At 38.6% G+C, this 21,144-nt stretch overlaps 1 protein-coding gene across 4 annotated transcripts in view; it reads right to left on the reverse strand.

Annotated features, from left to right (window-relative positions):
- Window positions 1-2,569: 2,569 nt before the first annotated feature.
- Window positions 2,570-21,144, reverse strand: part of LOC105491698 (GPALPP motifs containing 1) — a 50,466-nt gene continuing 31,891 nt past the window's right edge. For 2 of the 4 annotated variants that reach the window (XM_011758282.2, XM_024796008.2), the window contains 3 exons: window positions 20,199-20,297; window positions 12,309-12,527; window positions 7,662-11,055 (listed from right to left, as the gene is read on the reverse strand). In XM_011758282.2, coding sequence (XP_011756584.1) covers window positions 12,309-12,527; window positions 20,199-20,297 — 318 coding nt within the window. In that variant the 3' untranslated portion in view covers window positions 7,662-11,055. Of the gene's footprint in view, window positions 6,739-7,661; window positions 11,056-12,308; window positions 12,528-20,198; window positions 20,298-21,144 lie in introns of those variants that run through there. The other 2 variants (XM_071081351.1, XM_011758283.3) reach the window with 2 other exon arrangements.

Raw genomic sequence — 21,144 nt, forward strand, 5'->3', positions numbered from 1 at the left:
TGACGCTTTCTGGGCACCCAGATCCAGTTGTACCTAAAGCCAGGGCTACAGTCTGGACTTTTCATTACATGAGTGAATAAATCTTTATCTTATTTTTTCTTCCTTTTTTTGTTTCTTTTTTTTTTTCCTTTTGTTTTTGTTTTTTACTATTTTTATTTTTAAAAAATCTTTTATTTTTAATTAGTTTTTTGAGAAGGGGTCTCACTCTGTTGCCCAGGCTGGAGTCCAGTAGCGTGAACATGGCTCATTGCAGCCTCAGCCTCCCATCTCAGTCTCCTAAGTAGCTGAGATTACAGGCACACACCACCATGCCCAGCTAATTTTTGTTTTGTTTTTGATTTTTTTCTTTTTTTGAGACAGAGTCTTGCTCTGTCACCCAGGCTGGAGTGCAGTGGCACAATCTTGGCTCACTGCAACCTCCACCTCCCAGGTTCAAGTGGTTCTCCTGCCTCAGCTTCCCAAGTAGCTGGGACTACAGGCACCCGCCACCACACCTGGCTAATTTTTTTGTATTTTTAGTAGAGACAGGGTTTCACCATGTTAGCCAGATGGTCTTGATCTCCTGACCTCGTGATCTGCCCGCCTCTGCCTCCCAAAGTGTTGGGATTACAGGCGTGAGCCACCACACCCGGTGCCCAGCTAATTTAAAAAAATTTTTGTACAGACGTGGTCTCCTATGTTGCTAAGGCTGGTCTTGAACTCCTGGCCTCAAGCAGTCCTCCTGACTTGGCCTCCCAAAGTGCCGGAATTATAGGTGTGAGCCACTGTGCCTGGCCACATGAGTGAATAAACTATCTTTTTTTTTGATTAAGCCAATTTGAGTTCAGTTGCTATCACTCGCTGCCAAGAGTCCCAATACAGGAATCTTCTGAGGTCATAAGAAATAAGTGAGCCTGTTTACCAAAGTTGTCTGAGTGCATCTATTAGCCAGGGGGCTACAATAACAACCACCATCATTTATGCTGGATTTTGTGCTAACTATTTAAATATGTCATCTCATGTAATCCTGGTAACATCTTGTGAGTTATTATTGCCCCACTTAAGAGACAAAGAAATTACAGTTGAAATAGGTTAAGAAACTTTGTCAGGTTTACATAGCTAGTGTTTCCATAGGAATTGACTGCAGGCTGCTGTCTCCAAAGTTTATACCATGGTTAACTGGCATGGTATAACTTCAATATGTTAGTCAGGGCTTAGTTGCAAACAAAGGAGTATACTCTGATTAGTTTAAGCCGACCCAGAAATTATATAAGCAGGAATGTGTCCACCCACACTGCAATGCTCCTCTAGAGAAGCCCGTCTCACAGTCACAGCAGTTGACACCACGGATGCTTGGGACTGGGTGCCAGACATGCCACCTCTGTTGCTGTTGACGATCTGTCCATGTCCACTAACATGCCCATCAGAAGATGATTCTGGGAATACCAGCTTCTTCCCTTTTCTCCCTTGGAATACCAATTGCACGTGGATGCATCTGATTGGCAGAGGCCAGGCCACATACTCGTGCTCTAGCAGCAAGGGAGCCTAGGAAAATGAGTTTTACCTTCTGTCTTTTGAATCAAGAGGCTCAGTGGCCACAATCTGACAACCATCTAACATCTTTGATTCTAGAAATCTTAACCTCAATTCTATTAATCTTAATGTGAGACTCTAAACTGTGGCTTGACTGCAAACATTTTAAACTTTAAGAACCTCTAGCAATGTCATGTTCAGACCAAAACAAGTTGGATTCTCATACTTCAGGGTACACAGAATCACCTGGGCAGCTTGCCCAAAATAGACGGCCCAACCATCTATTGGGTCCAACCCCAAACCTATAGATGGAATAAAAACTTCTGATTGGCTGGGCACGGTGGCTCACACCTGTAATCCCAGCACTTTGGGAGGCCGAGGTGGGCTGATCACTTAAGACCAGGAGTTTGAGACCAGCCTGGCCAACATGGTGAAACCCCTGTCTTTACTAAAAATACAAATAACAGCCTGGTGTGGTGGTGCATGCCTGTAATCCCAGCTACCCACGAGGCTGAGGCATGAGAATCGCTTGAGCCTGGGAGGCAGAGGTTGCAGTGGGCCAAGATGTGCACCACGGCACTCCGGTCTGGGCAACAGAGTGAGACTCTGTCTCCAAAAAAACAAAACAAAACAAAACAACAACAAAAAACAAACAAAAAAACCCTCTGGTAAGGTTAGGGCATCTATGCTTGTAATAAGCTCCCAGGGGATTCTGATGAACATCAAAGTTGGAAAGACATCGGTTTTGCTGACTAAATTGGGCTTCATTTTTGTTCAACTATCACCTTCCATTCGCCTAAGCCTAGATATTGCTCATTTCTGGTAAACACTCAATAAAGATACAGCTCCACTGTGTGTTCACATATGCTCGCTAGAAAGACTATAAATGTGATTTTAAAAAGCTCTTTATGATTTGCTGGTAGAAAGAAATACTCTGAAACCATCTTCTCATGTCATTTTCTTAGAGGCAACACAGTAGAATGGATTGATTAACATCTTACAAACTGACAGGTTAAAAGATAGTTTTAAATCTTTATTGATAAACTGTCATTTGACTGCAAACATTTTAAACTTTAAGAACCTCTGTTTTCAAATATGACAATTTTATTAGGCAATATACAAGGCTTTTAGGGGAAAACACTAATTTAAATTCAGTTAAAATGAAGACTAAAGAATAACCACAGTTTCTAGATTTATTTGCTGGACAATATTAAATTAATTATATCTGTATCTGTTATAAATATGAGCAATCTTAGGCTGATGATAAATTGCTTTTGTTAAGTGTGTAGTGTGAATTAGGTATTATAGTATTATTTATCCTTAGGTGAGCAAAATGTGTTGCTTTCAGCCATCACCTAAAAAGACAAAAATCATCATGTTATATATATAAGCAACTTCATTTGTTCTTTTGTACCTAGTGATAAAAAAGGAACAAGTTTATTTTCATCTCAGAGCTCTGATTATATGAAGACAAAACTAGGACTAAATACCTTATCATATAGCCTGTTTGGCCAACATTACCCCATCATAAAGAAAACAAATGGAAGTGCTTTAAAGGGCAGGACAGTGGTAAGTAATCAGAGATATGAAAATGAACTTTGAAATGCTTTTCAATATTCTTGAATAGGTTCTTGAAATTTGTCCAGATCTCAAAACAATGATGCACCCTTATAACTTTTATTATTTGTCTTTCATACCTAGTTCTGCAGAAGTTTGTTGCTTTTTTTTTTTTTCCTTTTTAGAGACAGGGTCTCTGTCACCCTGACTGGGGTGCAGTGGCACGTTCATAGCTCACTGCAGCCTTCAACTCTTGGACTCAAGTGATCCTCCTGCCTCAGTTTCCTGAGTAGCTGGGACTACAGATGTATGCCATGCCATCATGCCCAGATAATTTTTTAATTTTTTTTTTTTTTTTGTAGAGACAAGGTCATGCCATGTTGCCCAGTTTGGTCTTGAACTTCTGGCCCTCAAGTGATCCTCCTGCCTTGGCCTCTTGAAGTGCTGGGATTACAAATGTGAGCCTCTGTGCCTAGCCTTTTGTTTCTTTTTAACATTCTTTCACCTACTGTTGTCTCTTCTTTGTCAGCAAGTATAGAAACTGGTATCTAAAAGTAAACTCAGTTGCTTCTGAAGTTAATACCTTAGCTGCCAAAGCACAGTTATCTAAGACCTCAAAGTAACATTAACTGGTTAATTCCCCCAAGGAAAATAGTCATAAGGTAGAGACCACTCTTTGCAGATTATCTATAGCCTACCAGTGCTCCCTTTTTGTGCTCCCTGCCTTTTCAATGTTCTGCATTTCTGAGGCATTCAGTCATCAGGCATCCCTGGCCTCAAGTCAGCCAGGGACAAGGACCTTATAATCTGACTATTCCTCTTAGGGACTTATCTATTTTAAAAGGTGCTGAAGGGACGGTAAAGTGCAATGAAACTGAATTATCATTGGCAGTAGAATCTTGAGCACTGTAGCAGCTGGTTGGTAGATGTTTGAAGGGTGAATGCTTTTAGGCATTCACTCAACAGAAGTGACAATCCATTCTTCAAGAGGCAAGTATTGCTGGTACTGGTGTTTGTTGCTATGCAACGTAAAGTGATTATGTATTTAGGAATATATAATGGGAAAACAGAACATGTAACAAGGGAGAGGGGATTGCTTTTAGGAACACATGTAAGTGCAGTGGTTCTTTTTTTTAAATTTAATTTCTTTTTAGAGACAGGGTTTCACCACATTGGCCAGGGTAGCCTTAAACTCCTGGCCTCAAGCAATCCTCCCACCTTGGCTTTCCAAAGTGCTGAGATTACAGGCATGAGCTACCTTGTCTGCACGTAAGCGCAGTGATTCTTAAACTTGAATTTACAAAGAATGGCCTGGAATAATTGTTAAAAATGAAGATTCTCTGATTCTAACCCCAAAGATTCCTATTCAATAGGTGTGGGCCTGGAGATCTGCATTTAAATGAACTCCTAGGTGATTCTGTTAGAAATAGTTTAAGGATTACAAATTAAGAGACAGACTGACCTACTGTATTTTTCAGTCCCTAAGTAAAAACATCCTGCTATGTCCAGAATTCTAAAGACTTGAGTAATAACTGTTGAATCCATCTGGTGCTATTCAGTTCTTAAAAAGAATATAAATAACCCTCAATAACCAGGCCCAGGAGGAAACAAGTAATTTACAACTTCTGAAAAAAAATCTATTCTTAAATATTTATAGTTTTGATGATAAAGTATAGGTTCACTGTTCAGTTTAATGTATTAATGTTCTGATAACTAATGACAGTTATTAGTGGAGTTACATACAGGGTGTTTGCAGAGCAAGGGCCTAAGAGTGAATTCAGACACATTTGGGGAATTCTGGAAGGCCAGCAAAGTAGACCTTTGGTGTAAGAACCATCTGATCAATTCCAATGTAATGTTTATAACTTGGTTAAGAAGTATTCTCCATTGGAGGCCGGGGCAGTGGCTCACGCCTGTAATCCCAGCACTTTGGGAGTCCGAGGCGGGTGGATCACCTGAGGTCAGAAGCTCAAGACCAGCCTGGCCAACATGGTGAAACCCCGTCTCTACTAAAAATACAGAAATTAGCCAGGTGTGGTGGCGGGCACCTGTAATCCCAGCTATCAGGAGGCTGAGGCAGGAGAATCAATTGAACCTGGAAGGTGGAGGGTGCAGTGAGCTGAGATTGCGCCATTATACTCCAGTCTGGGCGACAGAGCGAGACTCTGTCTCAAAAAAAAAAAAAAAAAGTATTCTCCATTAGGAAGCTTCCTTTCACCTCCCAGGACTGGGTTAGATGCTCCTATATAGGCTTCATAGTATCACTAGATACTATGAAGACCCAACCCTGAGCCATCATATTTCTCACAATATACCCACCACACTGGTGCAGTTCTTCAAACACCAAAGAACTAAAGCTTCAGGGCATTTGCATATGTGATCAGTCACTTTTCACACTGCTAGCTTTTCATTTTTTTAGGTTTCAGCTTAAATGACACATCTTCAGAGACTTCTTCTCACCCTGACTCGATAGAATGCCCATCCTCAACTACTTGTTCTAGTCTCTCACTACCCTGTTTTCTAACAGCTATCAACAATGTGCAATTACTTCATCTTTTTTACTCAGATCTTTTTCTGCTCTCCCACTAGAATATAAAATCACAAATCAACGAATCTGCTTTACTTATCTGTGAATACCCTGGAAGTGACCAGCACAGAATCTTCTCCCAGGCAGGAAGATTATGCTTGCCTGGTTCACCATCGTGTCCTTAGCACCTAGCATGCACTGAGGCATTTAATAAATGTTTATTGAATAAATGAACAAACATATAAGCTCCTCAAGAAATACTTATTATCGGGAAATGATCTGAGAAAGCAAAGGTTCTCTTTTTGACCCTACATGTTCAGATTCCTATCATTCAATGCTTAGTTTTTATGTTGCAAAGCATCTCTTTTGGTCACTTTCAATTTGGGAGGTAGAGAGACCAAACCAAACCAAAGAAACTCATACTCAAACAATCCAGAAAAACCTACCCACTGTTACAGGTCCTGTGATAGGAAGAACAATGGAATCTTGGTTATAACCCAGTGCCACAGTGCTCTCAAGAGCATTTCCAGTTTGTCTGTCTCGTGTTTCTAAATAAACAGACAATATCTGTATAGTTACCTTAGGATAATGAAAACCTGGCAAACGAGTTGTCTAGAGTTAAAGTTGTTGTTGTTGTTGTTTACAATAGCTTACAATGATCTGGATGGCCGGAATAAACCTTTGCAGAATATTATCTTTACCAATACTGCCTGCTTCAGAAAAGCTAATAATGTTAAAACAAAACAAAAATAAAAACTACAACTTCTCAGATATAGATAAAACTTTATTTATACGTAAAAAATTACATTCAGGAATTCTGTTCCTAAAAACATTCTCTTAGTAAAGCTCAAAATGAAAAGGTTGAAAGGGGCAGTGAACAGCTTTTTAACTGTGTACACACTGCAGTCACAAGCAATTTTTTAAGCTGCAAAAATCACCTCTCCTAAGTAGCATGAGCTTTTGAAACTGAAGACTTAAATCTCACGATGGCATCAAAAGCTAAAGCAAAATAAATCAATATTCTGAAACAGAAGACTTGGCTGTCGATGTTAATGGGGTGCTATCTCCAACCACTTTCCATCATGTTACTTCTTCCTCTTAGTTGTAACTCAACAAATAACTTTTTCTAATAATACCTATCACTGCATGGAAAAAATGAAAAGAGAAGTGATAAGGGCCTCCTATTAGTAGTTTAATATTAACATTATCTACCCTCAATAAGAAACAAAAAATGCCATAATGTTTTAGGATAAAATTATTTATATAATAATCATTGATCTATTCTAAAGCATGTAAGCCTTGGTACCATGCAAATCACTTCTTTTTTTTTTTGGAGATGGAGTCTCACTCTGTTGCCCAGGTTGGAGTGCAGTGGCACGATCTCGGCTCACTGCAACCTCTGCCTCCCGGGTTCAAGCAATTCCTCTGCCTCAGCCTCCCGAGTAGCTGGGACTACAGGCGCACGCCGCCACCACGCCCGGCTAATTTTTTATATTTTAGTAGAGACAGGGTTTCATCGTGTTGCCCAGGCTGGTCTCGAACTCCTGAGCTCAGGCAATCCGCCTGCCTTGGCCTCCCAAAGTGCTAGAATTACAGGCGTGAGCCACGGCACCTGGCCAACCTCAACTTCACTTCTAAATAAATTGTTAATTCAAAGAATCATTCAGGCCAGGCGTGGTGGCTCACACCTGTAATCCCAGCACTTTGGGAGGCCAAGGTGGGCAGATCACCTGAGGTCAGGAGTTTGAGACCAGTCTGACTAACATGGTGAAACCCCGTCTCTACTAAAAATACAAAAATTAGCCAGGCATGGTGGTGGGCGCCTGTAGTCCCAGCTACTCGGGAGGCTGAGGCAGAAGAATCACTTGAACCCGGGAGGTGGAGGTTGCAGTGAGCCGAGATCACGCCATTGCACTCCAGCCTAGGCAACAAGAGTGAGACTCCATCGCAAAAACAAAAAACAAAACAAAGAATCATTCGATGTTAAAATGATAAATGTCAAGTGGTTGCTACATCTAAACAAGATTAAAAACTCTTAGATCAGGGCATTTTTTTTTTCTTCCTTTTCTTTTTTTTTTTTTTTTTAGAGCAAGACTTAATTTACTATGTTGTGCCCAATACAAAAAGGATTTCATTTATCTGGTAAGGCGGTCTTACTAGGGGTGTACCCACCATCTGTCGTGTTTTGTTATATCCCTCCTTACTTCCCCACCTGCTAAACCAAATAACCCCACTATTTACTTACCAGTAATGTGGTTACTATTTGAAGCATCTAAACCTATTGGAAATGACAATTTAGAGAGCTGGACAAAATCATATAATTTCTTTTTTTTTTTTTTTTTTTTTTTTTTTTGTTGAGACAGAGTCTCGCTTTGTCGCCCAGACTGGAGTGCAGTGGCCGGATCTCAGCTCACTGCAAGCTCCGCCTCCCGGGTTCACGCCATTCTCCTGCCTCAGCCTCCCGAGTAGCTGGGACTACAGACGCCCGCCACCTCGCCCGGCTAGGTTTTTGTATTTTTTTTTTTTTAGTAGAGACGGGGTTTCACCGTGTTAGCCAGGATGGTCTCGATCTCCTGACCTTGTGATCCGCCCGTCTCGGCCTCCCAAAGTGCTGGGATTACAGGCTTGAGCCACCGCGCCCGGCCCAAAATCATATAATTTCAAGTATAATAAACTTAAATGGCACCTTCAATGGTACGAACATTAAAAGTATCTGCTCCATTATATGAACTTAGTGTTGCTCTTTTTTCTTCTTCATTTTTAAATTTCAAAAGAGGTCACATTCCTATGATACTTGGCCAAAAAATGTAGGAAATTAAAAGGTCCTTATTAAAATGTCTTCTGCCAGATGGAAAGGAGACTTGATTCAATTAGGTCTTTTGCAGCTTCGGAAGTGGGGAGGGGATGAAATAAAGAACACCTTTCCATCCTGTGCAATGACTACTTTGTCCTTCAATATTCTTGTATTGGGATTAGTCTCTCTGTGGGGCAAAACAACCTCTGAAACTGGCCTTACATTGTGTCAAAATTATCCTCAGGTTGGCACAAAAGAGCATTAGCTCCAAAGCCAGTAAGGTAGTAACTTCTGGAAGCATTAGGCGGAAAGCAGAGGTTTCTCTCCTTTATGCCAAGGTCATGGTCACTCCAAAGTTGAGGGATGAAACAGTAAATATATAATACAGAAATATCCCTATTCTCTTTAAATGAGAAAAACAAAGAAAAGTAAGTATCCAAAGATAACAGTTTTACTTTAAAAAATACAAATTTCTCAAAAATATGTTAAGAATTTACATAACGAAGAGGAGCTAGAAAATAGTTTTTCCTTTCATTGGGAAAAAATTATAACAAATAATATTAATGCAATGGAGATACTCTTGTACAAAATTTTGTGTTCAGAAAATACTGCTCATTAAAAATGACATTTTTAGTCAAAAGGTAGCTCTGTTCAATTTTGAGTACGTAAGAAAGTTTTTCAATTTGCTTAGGAGAATAATTCATCTATTTATTTATTTATTTATTTATTTATTTATTTATTTAGAGATGGAGCTTCGCTCTTGTTGCCCAGGCTGGAGTGCAGTGGTGCGATCTTGGCTCACTACAACCTCTGCCTCCCAGGTTCAAGTGATTCTCCTGCTTTAGCCTCCCGAGTAGCTGGGATTACAGGCGACCGCCACCACACCCGACTAATTTTTATATTTTTAGTAGAGATGGGATTTCACCATGTTGGTCAGGCTGGTCTCGAACTCCTGACCTCAGGTGATCCACCCACCTCGGCCTCCCAAAGTGCTGAGATTATAGGTGTGAGCCACCGCGCCCAGCTAATTCATCTTTTTAATAGCAACGCTCCTTTAGTTTGCTATGGTTTACACTGATGCCATGGAAAAACTATATTGTACTGTTATTATTAGAGGAAGAATAATTTGTACCATCATATAAATAGTTTACTCAGTTTTCATAAAGCTTACAGGAACTAGGAATCAGAATCTTTTTCCATTAAAAATTTGTGTCTCGGCTGGGCGTGGTGGCTCATGCCTGTAATCCTAGCACTTTGGGAGGCCGAGGCAGGTGGATCACCTGAGGTCTGGAGTTCGAGACCAGCCTGGAACAATATACAGTGAAACTCCATCTCTACTAAAAAATACAAAAATTAGCTGAGTGTGATGGCGCATGCCTGTAGTCCCAGCTACTTGGGACACTGAGGCAGGAGACTTGCTTGAACCCAGGAGGTGGAGGTTGTAGTGAGCCGAGATCACAGCACTCTACTCCAGCCTGGGTGACAGAGCAAGATTCTGTCTCTCAAAAAAACAAAAATAAACAACAATAAAAATTTGTGTCTCATCAAAACTAGAATACTAGTGGAACAATTGGGATTAATCTGCAAGAAAATATAACTTATAGAATTGCCATTTATTTAACAATAGTTTAATAGTTTAAATAAAATTTATCATCTTATAAATTTACCATCGTAAGAGGCACTGCTTAAAGCATTACAAACTTATAATACTCCCAATTAGGAGGGTTATGATTATAAATTTTCCATTTCCATTTTTGTATTTAGGGATTATAAATTTTTTTTAAAAGGCTATTCACGATTGATATGACCCCCGTAAATTAGCTAAAAAAAAAGGTTATGACCCCATATATTAGCTACAAACTGTTAAGTACAGTATATAAATGAGTAAAGTCAGATTGTCCCAAAGCAAAGTTCCAGGACTCAGAAAGCTTTGGTTGAGATCATAGAGATTGAGTCTTACAGATTTCACACTGCCAACAGTTAATGGCATATCTTGTCCTGATTGCCTCCCCTAGAAATACGAACTATTAAAGTTGGAAAAACCAAAATCGTTTTCCCTTAGCACATGAGATAACCCAGAGATCTTTCTGACTTAAAAACAATTAAAAAAATTAAACAACAAATAAAAAGCCCTGAGTACTAAAACAAGAAAACTGATTACAAAACAGGCAAAACCCATACCCTCTATTTTCAAGTAAATTTGTATTCACTGGCTGCAGTTTAAAGGGAAATAACAACACATTTCAAAGTCACGGATTTACAGGAAGGACTTGACACACTGACTCCAGGGCAGGTTAGGTATATTTCACGAGGAGGTCCAGGCTGTGGTAGAGATTTGGCAGTCAGTCCTGACCAGACCTTAGAGGGTACTTGTGAGACACCACAAAAATCAGGGGGAATGGAAGCCTCTTAAAATAATTATTTGAAGAAAAGCCCATAATTCCCCATACTTCCACAGAAGCTAAAGGCACATAGAATATCCTGTTCTATATAAGAAACATTTGTTTTATGTTTCCACATGACCTTAAAAGGACACAAAGAACAAGGTAAATCTGTATGTTTTTTAAGATTAAAATAATCTCTAATCTTAAGAAGCCAAAAACAAAGAAATAAAGATGGACAAAGAGTATTCTTCAACTTTTCTTCATTGCACAGGGAAATCCCCCTGAGGTAAGAATAAGAAAACTCAGTAAGTTGGAAAATATTTATAAATTTAACTATATTTCCCTCAAAAATCACATTTGAATATTGATATAGGTTTCATACAATTAAAAATCATAAAGATTTGAAGAAGCAACCTCAGCTTTTATGTAATTTCTTTTCTTTTTCTCTTTTTCTTTCATTTTTGAGACGGAGTCTCTTGCTCCTGTCACCCAGGCTAGAGTGCAGTGGCACGATCTCGGCTCACTGTAACCTCTGCCTCCCAGGTTCAAGCAATTCTTCTGCGTCAGACTCCCAAGTAGCTGGGATTGCAGGTGCGTGCCACCACACCTGGGTAATTTTTTTTTTTTTTTAATATATTTTTATTAGAGATGGGGTTTCACCATGTTGTTCAGGCTGGTCTCAAACTCCCGACCTCAGGTGATCCACCCGCCTCAGCCTCCCAAAGTGCTAGGATTACAGGTGTGAGCCACTGGCCTCTTTTTTTTTTTTTTCTAAAGAGACAAGGTCTCACTTTGTTGCCCAGGCTGGAGTGCAATGGCACAATCACAGCTCACTGCTGCCTCGAATTCCTGGGCTCAAGGGATCCTCCCGCCTTAGGCTGCTGAGTAGCTGGGACTGTAGGTGTGCTCCACTGCACCTGGCTAGTTTTTTGTAGATATGGGGTCTCACCATCTTAAGCAGGCTGGTCTCAAACTACTGGGCTCAAGTGATCCTCCCACACTGGCCTCCCAAAGTGTTGGGATTACAGGCGTGAGCCACTGCACCCAGCTTTATGTAATTTCTTAATCACCATTCTGAACCCTTGTCAGATTGGGCTACGGATGAATATTGGAATAGTTTTGAACCTTAACTTATAGGGGACCTTTCTAAGCAACAAACATTTCCTAGTTGGGATTTTGTTTAACATACAAACTACCAGCAAGCCTTTCTTCATCTTTAATAAAGTGTGCATATTTACTCAAGTATCAGACCACACCTTCCTTTGCTATTTCTCATACGCTGAATTTTTATTTTAACATTTTTAATAGCAATGCCCTATTAGGTTATTATGAAGGAAAGGCTATTTTTCCAGTAAGCCATATTTTTCATCCCACAAGGCTGACTTTTCAAAAATCACTGTTTACTTACAAAAATATATAATTTTTAATCTATTATAAAAGGAAATAGATTTGAGCACAATATTAAAGACAACAGAGTATTTGTAAAAGTTCACATTGATCAGTATTAAAATATACCTCACTGAAATATACTTACTTATAAAAACATATTGCCTTTGCCATGTGAAAATCTGGTGTTTAGTTCTCTAGATTTTTTTATCAGGGCCTTTTTCTGAGCTTCATCAAACCGATTAACCTTGAGATCCTTATCACGGTCAAATGGTATTCTCTCTTGAGGCTTATTTTTGTCTTCAGCCGCCTTACTCTTTAACTTTTTATGATGCATGTCCATAAGAGATTCTGATCTTTTTGATTCCTGGAGAGAGCAGGAGAGCAGAAATAAAAACTATAGTTTGTATAGATTATTGACAGAATATGATCATGAAATGGCATAATTAGATAGTAATGGTGCACATTAAGGAGGGTTATTTACAAACCCCAATAGTTGTTTTTTTTTTTCCCCAAATCCAAGACAGCATTTATAAAGAAAATATGCAATGAAAAGCATTATGGTTATTTAAATACTAAACATCAAGTACAAACCAAGAACAGGGGTGTGAAAGAAAGAGCAATCATATTGTCACTTCATAGATGTGCTGGTCTTTGAAGGCTAAATGGATGAACAGGAAGGGAAGGCACTGTCAGGCTGAAGCAAAAACAAAGGTAAAAGAAAAGTAGTAAGAGCACGGATGTGGCAAAATTCAAGGCCTGTGCAGCATATGTTGGCATGTTCCATAACCTAAGATAATTTTTGTTCCTTTCAGTTTTCTTTCTCTTTTTCCCTTAATTCCCTCATTTTTTTTTTTTTTTTTCTTCTTAGCTAGGGTAGGTGTTCACATTTTCAGATGTATCTAGTAAGACAAGGTCTCAGCAAAAACAATTGATTTAATAAACTAGGGATTGATTACAGACCTTTGAGTATTGACTAAGGTAAAGGACAGAACAGTCCTGGATGGAAGGAGCAGGGAGGGAGATGGAAAAGGAGATGCTGGTAGTACAGACCAGCAGCCTTCAAACTGGGGTATACGTATCCCTGGGGGCTACACAGAGTAGCATCCATGCAGTATGAAGGCATGGGTAATTTTAAGGTTATTTTTCCATGGTTCTCTACTTCTTCATATAGTCTTTCTTACAACTGATTTGGTCTAGACTACCTCTTGTGAAGATGCCATCCCTTTCATTATAGCCCTTTCTCATTTAACAAAGGAGACTATAGAATATTATTTAGGAAAGCAAAAGTCTTCAGGTTATGAGACAAAAATCTAAAATACCGGTATGACTGAAACTTCCTTTAATCAAGAAACTGTAAACACAGGAGGGCTCTGTGTCCTTCTGTGTCTGAAACACATTTCTCCTAAGAGCGTAGGGTCCTTTAGAAATGGGTTTTTTACCTTTTATTGAAATGTTCTGAATTCAGATATATTGAAGAGTGGATAATGGAAGAAAAGACAATTTTTGCTTAACAACCATACCTTTTCCAGGCCCTTCCTACTGCCAAAGAATGTACTTGAGGGGAAAGGAGTGAAGAAAGCTCAGTAAAAGCAAAATAACAAGGCACTAGTAAAAAATGCTGAAAGTGACAGTATCTTATTTTATCCAGAAGGTAAAATGGCACCTAGATCAGAATTCAAAGTATCACATGAATGGTCCTAACACATTTATTTGAATGGAAAAAGTGAATCAGAAAGTCTGGTCTGGCTGATCTGACAACCAGAAATGACTTTGTCAATTAGATTATGTGACAGACATGTTTCATAAATTAACTGAACTCAATCTGGAGCCATAAGGTTTTAGTAGAATGTACAAAAGATAAATTAGTAAATATGTAGTTAAATTGACACCATTTGCATTTTCCCATTTCTGCTCAATATACTGGGTTAAGCAAAGTACTCTTAATTATTTTATAAATATTGATAAAGTCTTTAGAAACAAACTGATTAGCAAATCAAGTGCTTTCCAGTTCTTTATGTTCAACAAAATTGAAGGAGGTTAAAAAAATCATCAAATATTGCTAAGAAAAAATAGGTAATCAAGGTTGGGCGCGGTGGCTCACGCCTGTAATCCCAGCACTTTGGGAGGCCAAGGTGGGTGGATCACCTGAGGTCGGGAGTTCAAGACCAGTCTGACCAACATGGAGAAACCTTGTCTCTACTAAAAATACAAAATTAGCCGTGTATGGTGGTGCATGCCTGTAAACCCAGCTACTCGGAGGCTGAGGCAGGAGAATTGCTTGAACCCGGGAGGTGCAGGTTGCGGTAAGCCAAGAGCATGCCATTGCACTCCAGCCTGGGCAACAAGAGCAAAACTCTGTCTTAAAAAAAAAAAAAAAAAAAAAAAAAAAAAAAAAAAAAGGTAATCAATACATGGAGCATGGAGAAATAAACTTAAGTTCCAAATTCAGAAAAATCTGCATTGTAATGATGGTCCTGCTGCTTTCAATACTGGTAACAATGGGCAAGTAATTTAAGTCTCATTTCCCCAGCTGTAAAATGGTAGTAGTCATAATGATAATTTCTAAATATTTGAAGGAAGAAAGGAGGAATTAAATGATCTAATGAATACAAAGGATTTAGTACAGTGTTGGCTATATAAGAAACAATAAATCAATGCTAAATGTTAGATTTATTGAGCATTTACTATATCCTCACAATGTATTTGTAAATTAAATGTTGTTATTCTCATTATACAGACTTGGAAAGAATGAGAAAACTTATTAATAGGATCAATGTGGAAAAAAAATCAAAGGAGATCCTAATGACTTGACAGTTAAGAGACTATTAATAATAGTTTTTGTAAATAGATCAATATGAGGTTTAAGAGAATAACTCAAATTGTTCAAAGAACTGAATGACATCGCTATAACAAAAATAGGTTCATTCTCATTCACTTCTTTATAAAAACCTGGCTTCTTAACTCTTAGAAGTATAAAAAAATACAATTGATGGTAAAATCTGTCTTAATTTTTTTTGTTTCTATTTTTATTTCAATAGCTTTAGGGGTACAAGTGGTTTTTGATTACATGGATGAATTGTACAATGGTGAAGTCTGAAGTTTCAGTGTACCAGTCAACCAAGTAGTATACATTGTATGAAATCTGTCTTATTCTGGCAATAAGTAACATTCATCCAAAGACCAGGAACTAACTAGAAAAAAAGTCTTTCATTAAAAGAATAAATTAAATTTACATTTTACTTTTTACAGAGTCTTGCTGTGTCTCCAGGCTGGAGGGCAATGGTGGGATCTCGGCTCACTGCAACCTCTGCCTCCTGAGTTCAAGTGATTCTCCTGCCTTAGCCTCCTGAGTAGCTGGGATTACAGGTGCCCGCCACCATACCCAGCTAATTTTTGTATGTTTAGTAGACAGGGGGGTTCCACCATGTTGGTCAGGCTGGTCTTGAACTCCTGAACTCATGATCTGCCTGCCTCAGCCTCCCAAAGTGCTGGGATTACAGGCATAATCCACCATGCCTGGCCCTTATGATGAAAAATGTTAGATGTCAAATTAAAAAATACACAGTTTTAGGGCCAGGTGTGGTGGTTCACACCTGTAATCCCAGCACTTTGGAAGGCCAAGGCAGGCAGATGACCTGAGGTCAGGAGTTCAAGATCAGCCTAGCCAACATAGTGAAACCCTGTCTCTACTAAAAATACAAAAATTAGCCAGTATGGTGGTATGTGGTTGGGAGTCTGAGGCAAGAGAATCACTTAAACCCAGGAGGTGGAGATTGCAGTAAGCCGAGATCGCGCCACTGCACTCCAGCCAGGGCAATGGAGCAGAGCGAGACTCGCGGTGGCTCAAGCCTGTAATCCCAGCACTTTGGGAGGCCGAGACGGGCGGATCACGAGGTCAGGAGATCGAGACCATCCTGGCTAACACGGTGAAACCCCGTCTCTACTAAAAAATACAAAAAACTAGCCGGGCGCGGTGGCGGGCGCCTGTAGTCCCAACTACTCGGGAGGCTGGGGCAGGAGAATAGTGTGAACCCGGGAGGCGGAGCTTGCAGTGAGCTGAGATCCGGCCACTGCACTCCAGCCTGGGCGGCAGAGCGAGACTCCGTCTCAAAAAAAAACAAAAAAAAACAAAAACACACACACACACACACACACACACACACGCCAGGGCAATGGAGCAGAGCGAGACTCAGTCTCAAAACACACACACACACACACACACACACACACCACACACACACACACACACACACACACACACCACACACACACACACACACACACACACACACACACACACACACACACACACACACACAGAGTTTTAGGGGATACCAAGCAAAAACACTTGAAGATTGCTGGTCTCCAGCACTGACGGGTTGAAAAGAAATATAGATTGCCTGTCCTATCATAGATTTAGTGAATCAAAACTGCCAACTGTGGGTCTCAGAAACCTCGCTTTTACTGCCCAAGTTCTGATAGAGGTGATCCATGGGATGTGGAACTCACTTTTGGATCATTCTTTCTAGTAGTTTGGTATTAATAGGAGATAGGATGCCAATACAAAGGAGTGTAGTAAGGTGAATTTTAGGATGGAAAACCATATATGTAGCATTATATGTATGTATAAATGTAAAAAAGCTACACTATCAAAACTTGATCTTTTAGCTCCATTTCTCCACATTTCTCCTTCCTTCCTTGCTTTCACATCTTTCCTTGCTAATGAGATAATAATTCCTTAGTGAGGTGGTAATGATGAAGGTTGACAGGCTAACAAGAGTTGGAAGGGGAAAGCCTAAATATATAACAAAGACCTGGAGAAAACTGAGAACAAAGTTTGAGCAGATGTGTGGAGATGTGAGAAAGAATGGAGTTGTAGGGATCTAACTACTTTACCTAAAGCCACTACTGAGGAAAATGATTTATAACAATGAGCAAAATTGTATGTAAGGTAACAAAAAGCAAACAAAAATGGAGAAATAAAGATGTCAGGTTTCAAGGTACTGATTATTCCTTATATTAGCAAATGAACCATCAATAGAGACAGAGGAATACATTAAATCACTGGACTATTATTATACAATCAATCCAAACAATTCAAGTGCTCAAACTCATGATGATAAAAGAAATAAACTTTTATATCAGTTGTTTCAGGTGTACTACTGTTGGTCTGATTTAGGATAATTTGCACATTGTGACACACAGGACCAAACTAGAGCCAAAATATAATAAAATAATAAATAACACCTAGAAGCAGTCAATTCACTGAAAATCAAAAGCTGAAAGCCGATTGATGTAAGAGATTAATCTGCTAAATGACTAACTTGCTGACTTACCACATTTAATCATTTAACATAAATGTCTGCATTTTCTAACAATATACAATACTTACAGCATTTTTTATTTATTAAAAAAATTTTTTTTTAGAGACAGGGTCTTGCTCTGTATAGATCCTGCAGTGGAGTGCAGTGGTGTGGTCATAGCTCACTGTAACCTCAAACTCCTAGGCTCAAGTGATCCTCCAACTCCAGCCTCCCAAGTAGCTGGGACTTCGAGTGTGTGCCATCACACCTGGCTAATTTTTTACCTTTTTATTTTGGTAGAGATGGGGTCTTGCTATACTGCCCATCTCTTGGCCTCAGAAGATCCTCCCGTCTCAGTCTCCCGCAAAGTGCTGGGATTACATGTGTGAGCCACCATGGTTGGCCAACAGCAATTCATTTTTGAATAAGATGTGTTTGTAACGGCTTTTGAAAACTAATGCCAAACTTCTACTTGATTGGTTTTTGTCTTCATTAAAGTATTTTAAAGACTGCTCGATTTATCAAAAGCTACAGTTTCTAGAGTGGCTTAGTCTTAAGACTATATTAATACTTTGAATAGAAAGTATCTGGAATTTCAGCTTTCAGGGTTCAGATTAGAACCCTATTTTTTTGGATGCATTTTAAAGTAAACTGTAAACATCACTACATGTCCCCCTAAATACCTAGGCATGCATTTGAGTTCAATATTTGTTTATATATATATATATATTTTTAAGATGAATATACATATGATAAAATACATAAATATTAAGTGTATATTCAATGAGTTTTATAGCTCAAAATCCAATCCAGATCTGGAACCTTTCTATCACTTCAGGCATACGCTGTTTCCTAGTCAAATTCCATACCCCAATTCCAACTACTAGCATTCTGATTTTTTTCCCACCATAGATGCATTTTGCTTATTGTACAGCTCCATATAAACATAATAAGAAGTATGTACTTGCTTGTGTAAGACTTCTTTCACTCAGTATGACTTTGAGATTCATGCATGTTGGATTTATTTGTAATGTGTTCCTTTTTATTGGTGAGTACTTTCATTTATACCACAGTTTGGTTTTCTTTCTCTTACTGATCAACATTTGAGCTGCTTACAGTATTTAACTATTATGAACAAAGCGTCTATGAACATTCTTGGGTAAATTTTTTTGAGGCTATTAAGAATAACACATTCAACTCTTTGTGTGGATGTGTTTTCATTTGTCTTAGGAAAATACCCAGGAGGAAAATAGCAGGGTACGTGTCTGTTTAGTTTGATAAGAAATGCCAGTTTGGAAAAAGGCTTAGCTTATTTATCTTCAGTCATTGGTCTTTTCTTACATAACTCATTATGGCTGTAAATTTTCCCTCTAAATACCACTTCATATGGCATCCCACACATTGTGATATGTTGTATTTTTGTCATTCAGGTCTACATTTTTCTAATTTCCATTATCATTTTTTCTTTGATACAAAGTTTAAATGTTGAGTTTTTCTGATTTCCAGTTTTTTTTTTAATTTTTATTTTTTTGAGACAAGGTCTCGCTCTGCCATCCAGATTGGAGTGCAGTGGCACAACCATGGCTTGACTCAACCAATCGGTCTGCCTCAGCATCCCAAAGTGCTGGGATTATAGACATGAGCCACTACAACTGGCTATAGTGGGTTTTTAAGATATTCTGAATCCAAACTTCAATTCTTTGTGGTCAGATAATTTGGGTTGAATGATAGTAATTCCTTCGATTTTGTTGATACTTGACTTCTGAGCACTTGGTCAGTTTTCATAAATACTTCAAGTGAGCTAAGTTTTTGGTCAATTTCCAAAAATGTTTTAAGCGTGCTTCACTGTGGTACTGGTCAACATATATATAATAAATCAAGCTAACTATAATTTAGAGCTTATGGAATTTTCTTTAATACACTGGGAACAGAAAATAATTTTCCTAAACACCTTTCAGGGACCAATGGGTTCAGTAATTTACATTTATTCTTTGAGCTGGGACATTTATCATTTTCCTTTTCTTTTTGTACAGGCACCATCCAACATTTGCCTTTTTTTTTTTAAGACAGAAGATAACAAAATAATATGCCAAATGAATACTGCCTGTTTAGTTTATAAATTTAGATTGAACTACATTCAAAAAACGTTTTTTCTCCCATATTTAAATATTTACATCCAACATTCCAAATCTGTTTATAATGTAAACATTTATAAATGGAAGATCTCCATGAGTGAGCAGGGGTCTTGCTTTCTCTCATCAAGTGCTACCTATCTCTAATAATTAGATTTCTGCTAATTTAATATGTAAAATGTGAATTGGAAATATCTGTGAAAAACACAGAAGAATTTTATAAAAACATATATATATGCAACAGAGTTTATTTCAGGATAGATGTATAAAAAGTACATGGTAAAGAGGTAGACATATAAAAGAAAGAGAAATAAACAAAAGAGAAAAAAATAAACACAGAACTAAAAGATAGGGGGGAAAGGGCTATATATTTTGTTTCTGTTTTTTTTTTTTTTGAGGCAGGGAGGCTTTCAAGTGATCCTCACAACTCAGTTGGCTCATTAAAAAAATATGTTTTTAGAAACAAGGTCTTGCTATGTTGCCCAAGCTGGTCTTGAACTCTTGGCCTCAAGTGATCCTCCTGCCTCAGCCTCCCAAGTAGCTGGGATTATAGGCAAGAGTCATCACACCTGGCTCTATATATCTTATTTTCTTACTTACATTGTATGAAGATACCTGCTCAGCCAGTCTCTTATCTCTTCCTGATAATATATGTTCTTCATCTTTCTTACCGGATGACTTCCTTGCTTCTTGTGTTTCCTGAGGAATGAACACAGATAACACACTACTGAATCATAAAATTAAGATAAAACAAAAAATAAATATTATTTTTACTTAGATTAAGTAACAAGAGACACAACTAAGCCAGGTTTGTGAAATCCCTTCTGATTAGAAATATTAACATACTTGGCCAGGCATAGTGACTCACGCCTGTAATCCTAGCACTTTGGGAGGCCGAGGCAGGCGAATCACCTGAGGTGAGGAGTTCGAGACCAGTCTGGGCAACATGGTGAAACCTCATCTCTACCAAAAATATAAAAGTTAGCTGGGCGTGGTGGTGGGCACCTGTAATCCCACCTAATCCAGAGGCTGAGGCAGGAGAATCGCTTGAATCTGGGAGGCAGAGGTTACAGTGAGCTGAAATCGTTCCACTGCACTCCAGCCTGGGAGACAGAGTGAGACTCGGTCTCATAAAAAAAAAAAAATCAAAATATTAACATACTTGATAAGGGATCAGTTACTGCTCTAGTCTATGATTTTCTTGAAAACAAGGAAAAAAAAAACTACCCCACTCAACCTATTTATTGAATTCAGGATGAGTTTGACTAACAGTGGTGAGAGGTGGAAGTGAAAATAAGGCTTAAAAAGATATCCTATATTACTGTTTTCTAAAATAATAAAATCACCCTGTAGGAAAACAAACAAACAAACAAAAAACAAAGAAAAGGAAATAAAAGGTGTACATTAAAAAAAAAAAAAAAAGAAAAATTGTGTTTATTCACAGATCCTAGCACTGTGTAGCAAACTGTGGACTGTGTAGCAAACTCCAAAGAATTTACCAAAAAACTCCTGGAACTACTAAGCAAGTATAGCAAAGTTGCAGGAT

The sequence above is a fragment of the Macaca nemestrina genome, chromosome 16 (genome assembly GCF_043159975.1).
Source record: "Macaca nemestrina isolate mMacNem1 chromosome 16, mMacNem.hap1, whole genome shotgun sequence".
Classification (NCBI taxonomy): Eukaryota; Metazoa; Chordata; class Mammalia; order Primates; family Cercopithecidae; genus Macaca; species Macaca nemestrina.